This window comes from Drosophila miranda, chromosome 2 (assembly GCF_003369915.1).
Source record: "Drosophila miranda strain MSH22 chromosome 2, D.miranda_PacBio2.1, whole genome shotgun sequence".
NCBI lineage: Eukaryota > Metazoa > Arthropoda > Insecta > Diptera > Drosophilidae > Drosophila > Drosophila miranda.
In genome coordinates this window covers 21,361,369-21,379,343 of record NC_046675.1, presented here as the reverse complement: position 1 = coordinate 21,379,343, position 17,975 = coordinate 21,361,369, and the positions used below count along the sequence as shown (strand labels likewise).

Here is a 17,975-nt window from a genome sequence, read left to right as displayed (position 1 = left end):
GATATGGCAACACTGCACTTTGTTCCTGCACAACACTGACTCGCCCACACATTTAATAAAATACAAATCGCGCTCATTTTATTTTCTTCAGGAAGAGTTTTGGCAAAAGTAATGAGCCAAGAACGCAAAGAAGGTAGATCGTCGCCGCCATATATTGACTTTTTTGAAACCCTGTTGGTTGAGGAATTGGCGCTGGAACCCAACTACCTGAAGCTCCACTACGGCAAGTGCGCAGTTATAGGACGACTCACCGTGGTGTCGGAGAAATACAGGCTCGAAAACGTGCGTGTAAAGAGTTTGCCAGAGTAAGATATTGCACTCTTTAGCCGTGAATCAGTTGAGACTTCTTAATTTCACAATTTCAGGGAGTGTTCATTGCCCGAAGGCATTCTGTCCGTGCTGCTGCTGGGCCTGGACATCGCCAAGGCCAGCGAACAGAACCTGAGCAGTGGCTGCTATTGCATTGTGCGAGGCGAGGTGGTGCTGTGCTGTGTACAGTTCCCCAACAGTCCCACACTGACGACAGGCGGTGTGTTAAGCTTGTTGCAGGCTATGGGCGACGACGAGGCTGCCCGCAAGAATTATCTGGAAGAGCTGCATAAGACTCACATACCGGCTATCGACGTGTGGTTCGCACAGCCCGTCGAAAGTTTCGAGGAGCTCATAGACCGCAGACTGCAGATCAAACAACTGAGTCTCCACGACAGCCAGTGAGATGAATACACACTGCCTGACATCATCGCACACCAATCCACAATTCTACATATTCACACAGCTCTTTGAGGCTAGACACACGGGTGGCCCGCCTTTCGATCTGAGCAGCAACTGGACCAGCATACAGGAGGAGAGTTGGCTGGATTTCTGGCAGCGCGAGGGCCACCAGCTGCTGGAGGAGAAGTGGAACAAGAGGTTTCCCGAATTCAAGGAGATCGTCGACGTCCGTGACGAGGCGGAGAGAGTACACTGGCAGGCGCTCTGGGAGGAGCATGCCAAAGACCTGGGTGCTCGCTTTTGGCACATATTCAGCTGCGCCTTTGAGAACTATCAGCACGAGCTGTTGAAATCTTTTGGTTCCATCAGTACAGAGGATCTTGAGGAGATTGAGCAAGAGCTGGAGCAGCTAGACGTACGCGGAAACCAGCCGAGGTATAAGCGGAAGAAAAAGATCGATGCGAAAGAACCCTACTTGACGGCCAACGACGACCCCGAAGATATTGAAGAGGAGGAGCAGCGCAGACTTCTCGGCCTCCCAGTAGCCTTTGGCGCCCAGGCCAGCCACTCCATACGGCGCAAGCCAAAAGCAGAGTCTGTGGTTGAGCAGTATTTCAGTAGTAACGGCGACTCGGACAACATGACCAGCGAGGAGGAACCAGAACCCCTGCACGGCGTGCAGAGTGGTTTCATCAAAAAGAAAAAGCTAAAGAAGAAAAAACCCAACCCAAGTGTGGATCAGATACCAGACTTCATAAAGGAGAATAAAAGAAACATGTTCAAGTACTGGCTGAAGCGCTTCTCCCTGTTCTCCCGCTTCGACATGGGCATTCGCTTGGACCGCGAGAGCTGGTTTTCGGTGACACCGGAGAAGATTGCCAAGCAGACAGCCCGTCGTGTAGCCTGCGACGTAATCCTCGACGCCTTCTGTGGCTGCGGCGGCAATGCCATCCAGTTCGCCCTCACCTGCGGCCGGGTCATTGCCGTGGACATCGATGCAGAGAAGCTGGCGATGGCCAAGCACAATGCTGCCATCTACGGTGTGGCTGATAAGATCGAGTTCATTCACGCGGACTTCCTGCAGTTCGCGGCCAGCACCAGGCTCCGTCCGGACGTGGTGTTCTTCAGTCCGCCCTGGGGCGGTCCAAGCTACCAGAAACTGGCAACCTTTGACATCGAAGAGAGTATGCTGCCTGTGGGCGCCAGCCATCTGATGCAGCTGGGCCGTCGCCTCGCCGACAACGTCAGTTTCTTTCTGCCCCGCAATGCCAGCATGAGCCAGGTGATTGCCCTCAGCGGCGCAGGACAGCAGTGCGAGGTGGAGCACAACTATCTGGACACGCGTCTGGTGGCTCTGACAGCCTACTTTGGAAGTGGATTGATCAAAACTCAGCCGGATGCCGCAGAAGGAGAAGTGAATACATCAGAGAAAGGTGTAGACTAGGATTAAGTATGATCAAATATTAGAAGGGTGCTGTAGGAGAAGGAACACCAAAACTCAGACGGTTGCTGCAGAAGGAGGAGAGAATCCACCGACGAAGCATGTAGATTAGGATTAAGTATGATCAAATCTTAGAAGGATGGGAAGAAGGGAAGAAAACAGAGTAAACTGTTGATTTACTTCATCTTTAGAGATGATAGTACTTTAAGATGAAGGTATTTCGTGTTGTTTGTTACTGAGGCACAAATTATTATAGTAGTTGCCAAAGAACTCAGTCCTTATTCAGTGAGAAGTGAATATTTTCAGTTATTTGAACTTTAAGTAGTCTTTAAGTAATTAATACATATTCCTTGAATACTGAAACCATAATCCAGACGGTTATTGGTTGGTTTTAAAAGGTAACCAGTCTCATTCATAATTTCTCACCAATCTGAAATGAATACTTGCCTACAAAAGTATCATTTAAAAGAGTTTAATTGTTAGTTCGTGTGGATTAATGTCTATATTCGAATAAGAAATGCATTACACTAAAAAGTCTAGCATCTAGATGTACCAAAGTCTTGCAATCCAAGCACCAGAAGCACAGAAACTCGTATTTTTTTTGTTTTTTGTTTCTCCCACATTTGTACCTTTGTGTGTTTTGTCGTAAGTTTGCGCCTCTGTCTCTACCACAGGCAGAGGATAAAACTGGACTAATGAATAAAGTCGCATCCTATGTAACACACAATGCACACGATTTGTCCTTCCTTCCAAACCCTGCCCATTCCCATTCCACTGCCCCACATCCTGGATCCATCCGCACTCGGATTGTTGCCAAGTCACCGCCAATGTCAAAAGAGTCCCAAGCTCTTTAGCCAATTTAGAGAGCTTAACAAAAGCTCAACTGACCAATGGTCATAACCATAACGCACCCCATCTACCCCCTGGCCCCCCACACTCTACGACCCTTTCCATTTCCCTTTTGGACTTTTAATTAAAAAGCAAAACGAAACAAAACGTGCATCAATTTTTAAGAACTTTGTAAAACAAGTCTAAGCCGGAGACGGAACGGAACGGAACGGAGCCTGGGACCCAACCAGAGCCCAAAGCCGAATCCTTAACCTGGCAACGCAGAGCGGTGGCAATTAACATGTTCCTGTCACAGCAGCTTCGTTTCTCCTGAATTCCAGCGCAGACACAGAGAGCCACAACGAACGGGTGGCACACAACAAACACAACATAGCACAACCCTTTTCCTGGCTAACAACATACTTAGGGCCCCTGCCTGGGGGACGGTTGGGGGGTGGGGCATTTGCGGAATTTATAGCTGGAATATTTTCCCCCGTTTTTCGGGGCTTGGCTTGTGGCAAGTGGCTGCTGCTCCACTAAACTGCTGCAATTAGTTTGATTAACTTATTAGTGTGCGTTGCGGAGACTTGAGCGAAATTCAGAGCATACTTTTCAGCGCTGATTTGTGGCCAAATTGAGGAAGAGCTGGACGAAGTATGGCTATAAAGATGTTTCTTGGGTGATTTGTTTTACAACTGCCAGCAGAGTATTATTTGGGGATAGCTGAAGACAGTTCCTTCAGCGAGAGATACTATCTATTGGAAGCTTGAGTCTAGGATTGTTTTATTAACTCTATAGTCCTGCACTATTTAAGGATTATCTCTCAAAGGGTCAACTTATCCTTTTAATAAGGGGAAGTTAAATGCCTTGCGATTAAACGACAACCTTTTTATTGTGCAAATTGTTAATAAAATACCAGCAAATAGCCTGTCACGCGTCAGCCCAAGGATTATCAGCCACTTAAATCTAAGCGCTCCCCGGCTCGGCCCGGTCTGGCCCGGTTACAGGTCTGGTTTCTGGTCTCCGGTTTTCGACTTCGGATCGCCTTCTCTATTATTAGATACGCGTAATTGTCGTTCTAACTGTCGTCGGCGGGGGTTGACAATGCCAAAAATTTCAATATCCTCGACTGGCGGCCTATAAAACGGCCAAGCTCTTTAAATATATAGAAATATATATTTTATTGGAAGACAAACACGTGTTCGCAGCTCATCTCGATCCAGAGTGCGGACAAACAACAAAAAAAAAAACAAATTAAGTCACCCTTTTATTACGCTATTTCATTTGCAGCGTAATGTTGTCAACCTTCCTGACAAATGGTCACCCAAAACAACGGAGCAGCCCAACCCTCCTCAAACCTCATCCTCCCCCTCCCTGGTGTCCCCCTGGTGTAGCTGCATGTTTGATCTGTAATTTGTGCCACTTGATGAGAGAGGACGAGGACGGGGACGGGGAGGCGGAGAGTCGCTAAGCGGCGGGGTGGTTTATTTGTGCCACAAGTAGCGACAATGCCGAAATGCGATTACGCCGTAAAGTCCATGGGAACACTGTGGAAAATGCGATTGTTCAGCTCCGGGTGCAGGTGCAGGTTGCTGGGTAAGGGGGATGGGTGATGATGGGTGGGGCAGAGTGACGGCAGAATTTCCAATAATTGTCCAATGATTTATGATGGATTTTATTATCCGCTTTTGGTTTAAAGTTTAGCTTTTAACATGGGATTGGGATAGCTATATGGTATGTATAGGTATTTCTGGGTAGCTGCAAAGTACTCCCTTCTTTAAGCAGTCTCGAACAATAGTTTTTATGGAAACTGAAGACACACGTAGGGAAAGAAACTTTCCTTAAACATTTTAATGGAATAAAAGTCAGGGAAAACAGGGAAAAATTCTTATAGCTACCCAAAAACAGGTGTGTTCATGCAGAGAGACCTCCCTTCACAGAGAAAGTTCCCCCCCCCCCCCCCAATGTATCCACATTCCTACTGTCCTCCTGCTTAATTCCAACAAAATGGCGACACATTTAACTTATTGATTAACCGTTATTCATTTGGTGGCAGCCATTAAAATTAATAAACGGTACAAGGGCACAGCGTTACAGCGAGGACTCGTAACAGGGACAAGCACCACCAGGAAACAGAAAACAGTAAAGGACCAGCAACAGCAGGAGCACCAGAAAAGTGGAAGCGAGATACCAGTTTTTCCGCCCACTTTGCCCATTGATGGGGCAATAAAAAAATCTCAAGTAAAGCGCAAAATAAGAGCAATAATATTTAATAAATGTGCACGTCCACACACACACTCAAACACACGTGCAGGGTGGCTCACCCTTCGGGTGGGGTGGGGGGGGATACAATATTTATATGTATATGAATGTTCAGGGCTGAGCTGATATTGTGGTTGAATGCGAAAAAAAAACCATAAATAAATATACACACAGCCCGGAGCAGCAGCTATCTGTTTCACTCCCACACACCACCCACTCCCGCCCTTTGTATAGGTAGGCAAACAGTTTATATTGAAGCGAAAGGTAAGGCAGTCCCGATCGTTGGCTTCCGTTACTCTTGGAAGATCTATCATTCCCTAAAGGTTCAACTGAAACGGGGTTTGATGAGGAATAGATGGTATATCTTATGGGCTGGCCTCACCTGTTCCACAGACACACCTTGGCTCTGCCTCCTGTAGGTGCACGTGTGTGTGTGTGTGTGCCATGCATTTTTGGTTGAATATTTCAGAGAGAGAGAGAGCCGCAGAGTACAGCTAACTTACAGCCCAACCCTCTGCTCTGCTGTCCCACTCCCCTGCCACACAAATCCCCTCCCCCTCTTCAGGCAGCGGCAACATCATTCTTCATGGCATTTCGGTGAAAAAGAATGCTTTTGATCTTCACAAGCGAATGATTTTTAATATGACTCTTTTTTGTTGTACTGAGGTTGTTGTTGCTCTGCGAGCGGTGGCAGGGGAGGAAGGGGGTAGCAGAAAATATGCTTATCCCACCCCGCCAAGGGTTGCGGGTGGAAAGTAAAGTAAAGTAAAGTGCGCTGGAAGTCAATCAAAAGCGACTACGAGAAAAAATATGGTTTCATTTTTATTGTAAATTTCGTAATTGCCATGATAATTAATTAGCTTAATTAAATACCAATGAATAGAACACACACACAGAGAAGGGGGGGAGGGGGGGGGGGGGAGAGAGATGGTCAACCGCAGGGCCTAAAATTAGACAAAGTCAAAGCGTGGCATGGCGCTCCATTTGAGCTTTGCAAAGGTCGGCTAAACGGACCGACCTCTGCGGTACCCCAAACAGCCAAAGGAGCGAAAGAGAGAGGTATAGGAAGAAAGACAGAGACAGAGAGATTTAGTGTGGGGGGGTGGGCTGCCACCGCACACGCATAATGACGGTAATTTGTTGGTTTTTGGCAAAAGAGCAGCAGCATCCTTGGAATTTCAATTAATTTCCATAATTTCCAACGCTTTATGAGCAGAGCAAGACAGAGACACACACACAGTGAGAGCGAGGCAGCGATAGAGCCAGCGAGAGAGAGAGAGAGAGAGACAGGGAGAGAAGAACGACCTCGCGAAGGGGATGATTTTTGTGACCCACACCCGCTCCATACGCCCCCTGTCATGGCGTTGATTCCTTGTTTTGGGGCGGCAAGGAATGGTCTGTCTCCTTTGTCTGTGGGTGAATTTCATGTCCTTTCCCTTTTCGCTTGTCGGAATAGGGCCAGAAATCACTTCGCTCAACCGAAACATTACTGGATTACTCGGGACGTGGGAGTCGCGACCCGGAAAAGGTGGAAAAGGAGCTGCCAGGATAGGAGACTTCCCAGGAGGACTTCCCTTAAAGACAAATCAAAGTGAATTGCTTAAGAGGTAATATTTCTGTAGGAATTATGGTGGAAATATTCGCAAAATGCCACTAATCCTATAACGAAAGTTCTCCCCAAATTCTGCTCATAAAGAAAGGAATCGCAGCACTTGGGCAATGAGCACTCATAATCCCGCAAATGCTTGAAATCTGCATTCCCAATGCAGAATTTTAATTAAAATCTAACTAATCTAACCTTTCGCGCTGCCCCCATGGTAGCCCCGCTCTCCAGCTCTCCGGCTCCCCTGCAATATGCAATTAAAAACGCAGTTATTAGTGCCGCGAACATAACCAAATAAATTTCCAATTAAAACAATGACAGGACGTGCCGTGGACCATCGAGCCATTGCGTCCAACCTTCAGAGAGAATCTGTTTAGGTTTTTGGATTATTTTTGAAAATTAAAATTAATTTTCGTCTGCCGCGGAAACAACAGTCAGAACGGGGGGCCAAAAATATTTTGTTCGAGTGGCTCGCCAGCGCGGCGTAAAGTGGAGAATTTTGGCCGAAAAGCCAAAAACCGAATGCAGCCAAAAACTCATTTTGAATATGATGGGCGGGGGGGGGCCTAGAGTCGGGTCGGCACTCAAGAGCCAGCCAGTGGTACTCTCTGACGCTTCTCTAGGGCCCGCCACTGGAACAACAGGATTTAATTAAAACCCAAAATGGCTCTGGCCTTTTACCTGATTTCCGTTGGCCATTGTATTTGTGGGCCAATCGAGAAATTTTCTAATTTGCCTCTCATTATAAGTTTTGATTTTGTAATTAGTTTTTGGATCGGATGAGGTTTGATTTGGGGTTTGCCGAGAGCGGAACGAAACCCTAAATCTTCTGTATCCGTTTGTTTCCGTTTCAAATCTTCTGTATACCAAAAAGTTCAACGAAACACGGCTACGTGGCCATAAAAAAAAGAGATTAACATTTCATTTATTTCGACCCATAAAAGGAATTCTCCGTAAATACATCAAAAAGAAAAAAAGAAGCTGGGGAAAATGCGAGAAAAAACGAGGAAATAAAATGGCCAAAAATCAACATTATAAACAACATTATTAAAAACATGCCGCAAATGTTTTGCTCCTCTCGAATTTTTGAGTCCATTTTGTTGGGAGCCCACTGGCCAGGCAGAGCAGAGAGAGAGAGAGAAAGACGGGAGGACAGGGGTCGTCTTGGCTGTGTGCTCAACCTCATGATGATGTTCCTCCGCCTGGCAAATGAATGCCTGCCTGGAGGGGGTTCGGGAAGCGGCCGGAGGCTAATAAAATTAAGCTCTGCCAGGAGCCAGGATGGGGGGCGCCAGAGAATGGAACACACAAAAAAGGCAAAAGAAGAGGAGCGTGAGGTGGGGCGCCACTTAGGCACTTTGTGCCTTTTCCTGTGTGCCTGACTGTGCCTGTGGCATGCAACAACCTCATCCGGCTCAATAATAATAAAAATATTTTCATTAAATGAGAAAGGAGAACACCAACAGAGAGGAGACAGAGAGCTTTCCAGCAGGAAGATCTCTATTTATAAACCTCAAAAATATCATACTTTATGTACAGACTGTATTTACTATATATTTTTCAGGTGAAAAGGGATTTAAAAGATCATCCTCATAAGAAGAGTGTGGTGCTTGAGCTGACCTATTACTATCTGAGAACGCTTTGGACTTGAGGATTAACATTAGATGCCCAGGGATCTAAAAGATCATCTATAAGAAAAGATTGGTTCTTGATATGACTTATTACTATCTGAGGACTCTTCGGACGTTAGATGCCCATTCCTTCAACTATTTTATACACTTCTCTTAGAGCTGCTTTCTCTGGGGTGACCATATCCTTCGTGTATCTCCAATAAGTAGGCAATCCAGTCCTGTTGCATCGCATCTTGTAATGAAACCCGAAATGCAGCCCTGGGTATGGCACCGTACCGGGCAAACAACGGTAATTTCGTTTGGCATTTTGCCCAGCCCCCCCCCCCCCCCCCTCTCCGTGATCCCTTCTCTACCCGTTCCTTGTACTTTCAGCGTAATAATTCATAATGAAAAAAGTTTTCTCCCGGCTCTTGTTTGTGCTTTTATTTATTATATTTTATGTGTGTTTAAAAATAAATAAATATTATGGTTATGGTTATGGGGCAGGACGAAGGGACATCATCATCATTATGCTGGGAGCAGTGGGAACAGAAGGAGCAACAGCAGCATAAGGAGCAGGACTTGTGGCAACCGGCCTCCATCCTCCAACTCCTCTGCAGAGCAACGACGACGATGACGACGAAGTTTATCAAAAGGCCGCAACAGCAACAAAAAGCAACAATGGCGCTGGCAAGGTATATTCCAACGAGAAGGTGAGGCACTCACAGGGATCGGTCTCTATTGCGGGAGTTATGCATAAGCGGATGCATGAGAGAGTCAGAGAGAACAGCGGTACCTTTACATTTTGTATACTCTTGTTGCTGGCAACAGCGACGCTGGCAGAGGATTCCAGCCTCATTCCCTCTCTGCCAACACATGCGCAGAAGAGAGCAGAACCCACACACATACCCACACATGTATCACAATGTAAGCGGCTGGGAGGGGATTTGGTTGTTACCGTTAACTCGTTTGCCAGGCAGCAAAAGTTATGCAAAAATATTAAAATTGTGGTAAATAAATAAAAAATAAAATGTGTACATAAAAAATACTTGTTTGTATGTACAATGTACATCCTATATACTATACAATAGAGACAGGCCAGACATTCGTCTCCGAAAGCGTCGCCTCCCACTATATCTCTCTGTCGCTGCCGCTGCCCTGCCTCTGCTCTCTTTTCGCTGCCGCTGCTCTCGCTCTCTCTCTCTCTCTCTCTCTGTGCGGCCATCGTCATTGCGATGCCAAGTGGCTACCCAATTCCTGTGGGTACATTAGCACTAATGATGATTGAAACGACAAACGTGACGCCCGAAGCAGCACCCGAAAGGATCCTCTGTCTGCCTGCTGGCTGCTGGGTAGTGCTTCCATCCTGCCCACACCACACTCTCACTTCCACTCGTTTGGCTGCAAATTCCTGACTTTGATTTTTGAATTTGTCTCTCTTTTGTAGTCTGAGGGGGCAACGCATGCTCTTTCCTCTCCACTTCCCCACAACGATTCATTCCTCTTTTGGGGCTTCTCTTTTGCTTACTTTCGTCTCGTCTCCTTTCGGTTCCGTGCTCTTGCATTGATTTACTTTGATGACCCGCTAATTGGGCGGGTGGGGGACGGGCGGTGCTCTCCGGTAATGATCGTTGGCATTCCGCGTAGTTTATCAAACGGTAAATTGAAGACGAGCGGCGGGGAATTTCCCATTTTGAGGGGAGTGGGTGCTAATTAGGGTTTAGTTGGGGTTTAGCCAGTGGGCAGCAATAGTTTGCTCTTCCGGTTAGGATGTTGTGCAGTGGAGTTGTGCATCTCAATTGTTTCTCTTTTAATTTCTGGGATATCAAGTAAGTAAAAGGCAGGGAAATAACCTAAAACCTTTTCAGCTTGTCCGAAAAATATATTTATTCAGTGGATTCGATTCTGTATTTTTTTTATTAAATTTGTTCAGGGGGAAAAAGGCCCTGATACATTTTTGCGAGAGCTGGCGGAAGTCCTTGGTTCGAATAATTTGTTCAACCAGTTCGAAATCTCCGTCTATAAGAAAATCATGGGGGGGGCCTTCGCAGGCGAGTATCTGGGAGCTTATTTATGGGGATAAGAGAAAATCTACCCTAGAAAAATCTTTACTTCCAGCTTTCTTTATCCCGCAAGCAAATCTCCCACTTCTTTTCATATATTTTCGCTCATATCGTAGCGGAATTTAATTTGCTTATTGCTTCATTAATTATGTCTGCCACATGCAATATCTCGGCGCACTTAATCACAAATATTTATTAATCCTGAAACGCCATATTGTTTGAGATTTATTTTTCATGCTGCAGTAGGAACCGCCCCCTTTTAGAGGGAGAAAACAAGCGCAACAGAGAGACAGAGTGAGAGAGAGAGAGTGAGCCAATTATCCATTTATATCATAATTTCAATAACTTTTCATACACTCGCCCTCGCAGGAATGGGAACGGGAATGGTTGCTCTGATAGGTGGGTGGATCGGGTGGTTGGTGGGTGATTCGTTTTTATGTAACTACCCGCCCGCCCCATGTCCTCTTTGCCGTGCGGGTGGTTGCTCCCTGTATGGCAATGATCATGATGAGGTTTCCGCTTGAGGATAATGACGTTGCTGTTGACGATGTTGTTATGCCTTTGGCCTCCGTCTCTGCCGGAAGGGTGTAAGAGGAGGCAAATCCAAGGCGGGATGAGCAGAAAAATCACAGAGAGAAAGAATCACTTGCTGCGCTGCCTGCGTCAACGTCGGCGTCGGCGTCTGCTGCGGCTGCTGCCAGTTGCGACGCTGCTGCTGTGGATATTGTAAAAATTTACTGCCACCGGCCAACTTTTCATTCGAGTTTGCAACACGTCCGCGTTCGCATGCGTCTCTCCAGCGAGCGCCTCTTCCAGCCAGAAAAGCTTTGATTCGGTTCGATTCGATTCCGTGTGTTACATCCGTCCCGGAAGGCGCCGCACTGTAGGCAACACTTTGTCGTGCCGTCGGCAAAACTGAAGTAGCGGAAAATTAACTTCCAACTATCGCGGAAGTGGAAGTGCATTAAAAGGAGAGCTTTACAAACTATTAAAGGATTACGCGTTGAACGGCAAACTATTTGGAAACGGATCCGATGCACTGAGCAGCTCATAGATCAAGAGGTGGGTCTTTGAGTGATGATTTTTTGGCATGGCATCACTTGTGTGGCTTCAAGTCTTCATAGAACTGTCTTCTGTCTTTGGGGTGAATGTTTATATAGGTTTTTATATAAATGAAATAATATTTAGGGAATATTACGTTAATTTTTGTAGAAAATTACAATATACTTGTAATATTTTCTAGGAATAGGGTATTGGGGAATCTTGGGAATACTTCTTCTGGTTTTCGAAGCAAATTTGGTTTTAGAACGTTTTCACATAGACTAGACCATTTATAGATGCGTTTAGATAGAATTTCACTTAAAAAAATCTGCTAGAAAAAGTTGGACGTATCTCTAAGTGATATAAACATACCATTATCTTTGATCTTTAATGTTTGAAATACATTTAAAAGATTTAAGGAAAGCATTTTTAAGGGAAATGGTTTGAAGGGATATCTTTTCCACAAGCTTACATTGATTGGAAGTGGAAGATTCGTATTTGAGCCCAAAAAAAAAGACTGAAGAATTACTAAATCCACGATCTGAGCTTCTAACTGTCCTTATTACCTAATCTTTAACCAGAATTGGGTCATTCCAAAGGTTTAAGAGAACATTTCAGACAAGCAACTGGCTTAAAGGAGACACAGCTCTGTTTGTAGATTTATCTTCTATTTTTGACAAATTACCACATTCCTGATTTGGGGTTACTTTATTGCTGGTAGATTGTGTCATTCAGTGGAAGTGTAATCCACTTGTTACACCGAAATTTGCATATTTCAAATGCTTCATTAGGGGAATGAAATGAAAATGAAGCTCATTTGTGAGGCACGACAAAATGTCAGCAATTTACGATACGTTTAACATGGGTTTATAAGCAGCTAAAGTTAGTCGGACACACGGACGCTCGGATGCATATTCAGCCAACAAGAGACGACCACAGAGAGAGTTGATTGTGTGCCTGCCACACATCGGGCAGGGGATAGTTCACGCACCTGAAACTGGGCGGGAAGCAGAAGCTGCCACAATGAGGCAGGCAGGCAGCAGCTAACTCTGACAAAGTCTCAATTAGGCTATCACATTGCCTGCCACAGAGCTGGAATGGCCCCAGAGTGCGTTCCGTGTGACAGAGAGGGAGTGCAATTAGGCGAGGAATGGGAATGACAGGGTGCAGAGGGGCACGGGGCACGGGATGGCAGCCTTAACCTGTTGTCATCCCATGTCCACTCAATTGTCTGCTCTCTCGAGCCCTTCATGGTAGAGCAACTCCTCGCAGGGATCGCATTTCACTTAATTGTGGATATAATCAGGGAGTCGTTGACACCTGGCTGTAGGGAGAGAGGGAAAGAGGGAGCAGGAGGACAGACATTCAACACACCGACAGACACAACAATTAAGCTCAAGCATTTCTCCCATTTGTCCCATTTGCAGCAGCAGAGGCAGCAGCAGCGGCAGCAGCAGGAGGCAGACAAAAGCAGCAGCAACGACAACTCGGAGACAGCGTTGGCACAAATATCTCTAAGCATGTTGCAGAATCCTTCCAAATATCACGCAAATCCCTTGTCACACTTCCTGGCATTGCATAACACACAGGCACACACAGGAGGTGCCGCTGCAGCAGCCAGTGGCGGTGCAGGAGTGGGCTTGGGGGTGGGCGTGGGTGTGGGAGGCATCCCTGCACATGGTCAACCGCATCATGCGTTGCCCACAGCAGCTTTGGCGGCGGCAGCAGCTGCGGCGGCCGCCGTCTCGGCAGGTCAGAGTTCGTACCAAATGGAGCACCAGCAGCAACATCACCATCATCATCATCATCATCATCAGGAGCAGCAAGTGCAACACCAACAACTCCCCCACCCAGACAGCCACCACCCACCGACAACAGGCAGCAACAGCAGCAACAACCACCGGGACCAGTTGGCGGCGGCCACTGCGACGTCGCACGCGCAGCTCTTCGAGGCGGCAGCGGCGCATTCCTCCCTCGACGTGGGCAAGTCCTTTACAATAGCCGCCATTTTGGGGCTGCAGAGCCAGGGTCGCAAGGACTACAACAATGCCATCAATCTGTCTCTCAATGGCGCCGCACGCGATGCCATTGACCAGGACAGCAGCCACAACCACAGCAACAACAACAACAACAACAACAACAGCCAGAGTGTAAAGAACTTCAATTGTGATAGCAGTCGCTACCTGCCCCCGCACCACCCGCACCATCATCCACCTGGATTTGCGGCCGCCGCCGCTGTGGCAGCCGCCGTGGGGGCAGCAGCTCCCTCGGCCCTGCAGAGCCTCCAGCAGCTCCACCAGCAGCATCACGCCCAGCAGCAGGCCACGCTCAGCTTCCAGCGGGAGAAGCTCAAGTCGGGTAAGAGATCACAGATTCTGCTGCACTTTCTCCACGGCTAAGAGAATCCTCTTTCTCCCCATAGACTCCCACAAGAAGAGCTCGCTGAAGAACAAGCGCGTGCGGACCATTTTCACGCCAGAGCAGCTGGAGTGCCTGGAGGCGGAGTTCGAGCGGCAGCAGTACATGGTGGGGCCGGAGCGACTGTACCTCGCCCACACGCTCAAGCTGACGGAGGCGCAGGTTAAGGTGTGGTTCCAGAATCGTCGCATCAAGTGGCGCAAGCACCACCTGGAGCTCACCCAGCAGCGCCTAGCCCTGATCCGGCAGACCCAGCTGCCGGGCACGGTCATGGGCACCGGTTCCGGCTCAGTGGGCGCCAATGCAGGCGGATCCGGGTCAACAGATCTCAACGCCGGATGCAGTGCAGCCTCGCCCAGTCTGCAGGAGGAGGACAACGAGGACAGCAAGCAATCGCTGTCGCTGCCCATGCCGCCCCTGAGTCGAGCCCAGTCCGAGTCCGATCTGTCCATCTGCAACGACTCCCTGGACGGCGACAGCCTCATGGATGGCAGCGAGGAGGCCTAAAGTATTCCTGTGCAAAGCAAATTTCTGTAAATATAGCCAAATAAATATGTACAATACGGGTTTTCTTTAGGTTTTCGCGTTTCTACATATATGTATCACCGTGTATCAGGAATATATTTTACATTTTACTGCGATGTACACGCGGTGTACATAATATCTACACGATACATAAAATTCAAAAGTTATCCAGTATTTAACAACACTGCCAGTTGCTGCGTAGGGCTGCCAGACCCCACATCAAAATCCGTTGCATTTAAATAATCAGCAAGTAAAATATTTAAGATCACATATATTTTTGATTAGTTATATTACATAATAGAATACATTATATAGTCCACATTATTGCTGGGCGGCTGCACGGGCAATGCGATCGTGACAGGAGAGATGGACAATCTGCCCGTTGGGATAGCGCACGAAGGCGGATTGGCTGGGAAACCGTTTCTTGCACTCGGGACACACGCTGTTCTCGTTCAGCTCGAAGCTTATGGCTCGCTTCGCTTGCAGCGCGGCCTCCAAGCGATTGGACTCTGCCTGCAGCAGGCCGCACATCATCTGCATATGGTGTTTGTCCGCCAGCTTCTGGCGCACAGCCTTATCCATGTATTTCTCCAGTTCAGGCATGGTCATGTCATCGGGAAGGAACTGGAGAGCGAGAGAAGAAAGAAAATTCACTTATAGATAGGTTGAATAGAAAAAGGTGCCACAGCTTACCTGAAAGATTTCAATGGGATCGATTTTGACAGCGTAGGTGTTGAGTAGCTCCAGGAGCACCTTCCGATTGACTTCGGGACTAAAGTCGGGATGCAGAGCCACACCCTCATAGATCGGCTCTGTGGGAGGAACCATTATGGTCTTGACAAGGGTTTGGAATATAGTTTTGTCATTCTCGTAGTTTGCCTCTGCATAGGCTCTGGCCTTGGCCACATCTCCCAGGACTTGGATGTAGATGGCGATGACCTTATCATGCTTCTTGAGGCGGCCCAGAATGAGGGCACGCTCCTCCAGCAGCACATTGGTGGGAAACTCCTCCAGCACACGATCCGGCGAATAGACATTGGATTCCTCCAGCATCTTGTAGAGCTTGGCCCGCAGGGGCTTCAGCTCAGGTACTTCCTCGCTGAAAGGCAGACCAAAGGTTACTTTGGGGAAACAACAGAAGGAAGGAAGGACTTCACTCTTCCACTCACCCCTTCTCCTGCTGGACCAAAAGACGCTGCACTTGCTCACGGTACTGCTTGATGAGGACATTGTGGCGCAGCGTGTTCGTATCTGACCACTCTGTGATCAGGTGCTCCAGATACGGAATGATTAACGATTTGTGCTTGCTTATCAGAAAGTCCAGGACTTTGGCGCGTGGCAGGGACTCCACCTCAATCAGTTTATCGGTGAAGATGGACAGGCCCTCCTCCGGATTTTCCTTGATCACCCAGTCGGCAAACTCAAAGATCAGCGCCAGATGATCCGATCCTAGTTCCTGCAGATAGCGGATGGTCCGCTTGCGCCCCTGCAGCACTGATCCCTCGATGACTGCCTGCTCCTGGAGCAGCTTCAAGGCCTCCTTGTGTTTGCCCTTCATCTGGTACAGGATGATCAACTCGGAGATCTTGTTGTGCTTCTTCAGAGTCTTCTCCGACTCCTCCAAGTGACACTGGTTGAGGCGCAACAGCGGGGCCACCAGGGAGTCATTCGTCTGCAGGTAGCACTTGAGCAGCGTGGTGTCTATGATCTCCAAGAGAGACTTGGAGCTGCTCTTGGTGTCGCGCAGCTTTACAACCTCTCGCTGCCGTGCCAACGCCAAGAACTCAATCAGAGCCAAGTAGGCATTTTCCAGATCGCCATCCTCCAGCTGAGGGGCAGTGGACACGGGCACAGTTCTGTCCTCAGTGCCCGGCTTGGGTTCTGGCACCAGATTGGGAAATAATCGGATTACATCGTATGGATCGATGGCCGCTTTCTCGAATTCTTTCATGGCCGCTGAAAATTCGTTGTTGGTGAAGAGCTCCTTGGCGTAGAGCATGTGTATCTGGCGTATGGTCTGGGCCTTGTCCTCTGCAGGTTCGTTGGAGATTTGCTGCCGGATAGGCAATTTAAGAGAGAATAAAGGAGAGGATCCTCTGTAGGACTTACCGTCACCTCGATGGCCAGCTGAAATTTCTTCTGTTGCAGCAGCTGCTGACGCTGGATCGGGATTTCTACATGACGGATGCACCACAGCTCCGAAGTGGCGGCCGCAAAAATTGTTCCCTTGTCGGCATGCACCAAGAACCTTGTCTTTTCCAGCTCTGGAATGCTCTGGACCAGCGTATCCTTGCCCACCAAGCTGCGAACTTCGATGGCATTGTTTACACGTCCCACGGCAAACGGATCATCCCAGACTGCAATCAGAATGGTGATTAGACTGGCAATAGATCTTGGATGAGCTTTCAATTTACCCAAATCCAGAAGGGGACTCGACCAGAGTAGCGGGGGCAGTGAGTTCTTGTTCTCCATGCCCCCTGGGCGCACCTCGTCCACGGAGGTGGCGCTGCCATCATTTTCCTTCGACTTGTACTGGCTGGGATCTACGATCACCAAATACTTGTCCTTGGATATCCCCAGCATGTTGTTGCGTATGAGGCAGATGCACGGATCCCTGCTGACGGAGGAGGACGTTAGAAAAAGGTCGTGTTTCTTGGGGGTATTGCAGGATATCTAAAATAAACCATGATCAGTAGAGATAATTATAAAATTTGTGTAGATCTCACATCATAGACGACATATTCATCCTTGTAGCCCACGCAGACGGCATGGCCTACCCAGCAGAGAGTCTTGGGCACGTCGCTTAGCTCGATGCTCAGCTGGAGCGAGTCCAGCTTGTCCTTCTTCCAGAAGAAGAATACCAAACGACGCCGGATGGCGCAGCACACGCGAATGAAGGTAGCCACCTCGCCCGTTGTGGACGTTTGCGAGTCCACGTCCATGGTGAACAGGGTGCAGCCCTTGGTGTCCGCCGAGCTGTGCAGGAAGGCAAAGTTGCTCTCCAGCCGGCCGATATCGCACACCTGTATCAAGTTGTCTGTGAGGACAAAGAGCAGGTTCTCGGCGGCAATAACCTCCATCTGGGTGATGGGCTTGCGGCTAAAGTTCTTGTTAAACATGCGCATGTCCACACCGCTCTCGTCCACGGAGTACATGATGAGCTGTCCGCTCCGGGTGCCCAAGATGACATGGTTTCCTGAAAATATAGAGCTTGTTATAAATGGATAATATTTGGGGAACTATAGCCTACCATATGCGGCTATCGACTCTATCTGCACGCCCTGCTTCAATATGGATTGCACATTGTAGGCCTGGTGCATCTTGGATGTTTGTTTACCTAAATAGGTGCTTCTGGAAAATTAAAACAAGCATTTGAAGCATACGAACTTAGCCCACTTAAGCCCCCTTTATTTAAACTTTATTTATTAAATAATAATAACAAATGAAAGTCCATCCTATCCTTTATCTTTGCA

General features: G+C 47.9%; 4 protein-coding genes across 4 annotated transcripts; 3 read left to right on the top strand and 1 right to left on the bottom strand.

Moving 5' to 3' along the window:
- The first annotated feature begins 30 nt into the window (after nucleotides 1–30).
- Nucleotides 31–868, top strand: LOC108155564. The gene is made up of 3 exons (XM_017286457.2): nucleotides 31–305; nucleotides 366–710; nucleotides 776–868. The coding sequence occupies exons 1-3, from the start codon at nucleotides 112–114 to the stop codon at nucleotides 816–818; spliced, it is 582 nt and encodes a 193-aa protein (XP_017141946.1). The 5' UTR covers nucleotides 31–111; the 3' UTR covers nucleotides 819–868.
- LOC108155561 (trimethylguanosine synthase) lies at nucleotides 691–2,879 on the top strand. Its single transcript, XM_017286454.2, has one exon. It carries the CDS (start codon nucleotides 716–718, stop codon nucleotides 2,153–2,155), a length of 1,440 nt encoding a protein of 479 aa, XP_017141943.1. The 5' UTR covers nucleotides 691–715; the 3' UTR covers nucleotides 2,156–2,879.
- An 8,413-nt stretch (nucleotides 2,880–11,292) lies between these two features.
- On the top strand, nucleotides 11,293–14,538 carry LOC108155562 (homeobox protein MOX-2). Its single transcript, XM_017286455.2, has 3 exons — nucleotides 11,293–11,580; nucleotides 12,987–13,917; nucleotides 13,982–14,538. The coding sequence occupies exons 2-3, from the start codon at nucleotides 13,080–13,082 to the stop codon at nucleotides 14,482–14,484; spliced, it is 1,341 nt and encodes a 446-aa protein (XP_017141944.1). The 5' UTR covers nucleotides 11,293–11,580; nucleotides 12,987–13,079; the 3' UTR covers nucleotides 14,485–14,538.
- Nucleotides 14,539–14,753: 215 nt separating this feature from the next.
- Nucleotides 14,754–17,893, bottom strand: LOC108155559 (vam6/Vps39-like protein). The gene is made up of 7 exons (XM_017286451.2): nucleotides 17,753–17,893; nucleotides 17,229–17,698; nucleotides 16,917–17,175; nucleotides 16,612–16,859; nucleotides 15,672–16,555; nucleotides 15,196–15,601; nucleotides 14,754–15,126 (listed from the first exon to the last, which is right to left on the bottom strand). The coding sequence occupies exons 1-7, from the start codon at nucleotides 17,820–17,822 to the stop codon at nucleotides 14,824–14,826; spliced, it is 2,640 nt and encodes an 879-aa protein (XP_017141940.1). The 5' UTR covers nucleotides 17,823–17,893; the 3' UTR covers nucleotides 14,754–14,823.
- Nucleotides 17,894–17,975: the final 82 nt, after the last annotated feature.

Excerpts from the sequence above, each read along its gene's own strand:
- LOC108155564 (XM_017286457.2), top strand. The coding sequence starts at position 112 with ATGAGCCAAGAACGCAAAGAAGGTAGATCGTCGCCGCCATATATTGAC. Across the intron at positions 306-365 it reads CGTGTAAAGAGTTTGCCAGA|GGAGTGTTCATTGCCCGAAG; the intron begins GTAAGATATTGC and ends TCACAATTTCAG. Across the intron at positions 711-775 it reads CTGAGTCTCCACGACAGCCA|CTCTTTGAGGCTAGACACAC; the intron begins GTGAGATGAATA and ends ATATTCACACAG.
- LOC108155561 (XM_017286454.2), top strand. The coding sequence starts at position 716 with ATGAATACACACTGCCTGACATCATCGCACACCAATCCACAATTCTAC.
- LOC108155562 (XM_017286455.2), top strand. The coding sequence starts at position 13,080 with ATGTTGCAGAATCCTTCCAAATATCACGCAAATCCCTTGTCACACTTC. Across the intron at positions 13,918-13,981 it reads GCGGGAGAAGCTCAAGTCGG|ACTCCCACAAGAAGAGCTCG; the intron begins GTAAGAGATCAC and ends TTCTCCCCATAG.
- LOC108155559 (XM_017286451.2), bottom strand. The coding sequence starts at position 17,822 with ATGCACCAGGCCTACAATGTGCAATCCATATTGAAGCAGGGCGTGCAG. Across the intron at positions 16,556-16,611 it reads AGCTGGCCATCGAGGTGACG|CAAATCTCCAACGAACCTGC; the intron begins GTAAGTCCTACA and ends CCTATCCGGCAG. Across the intron at positions 15,602-15,671 it reads TTGGTCCAGCAGGAGAAGGG|CGAGGAAGTACCTGAGCTGA; the intron begins GTGAGTGGAAGA and ends TCTGCCTTTCAG.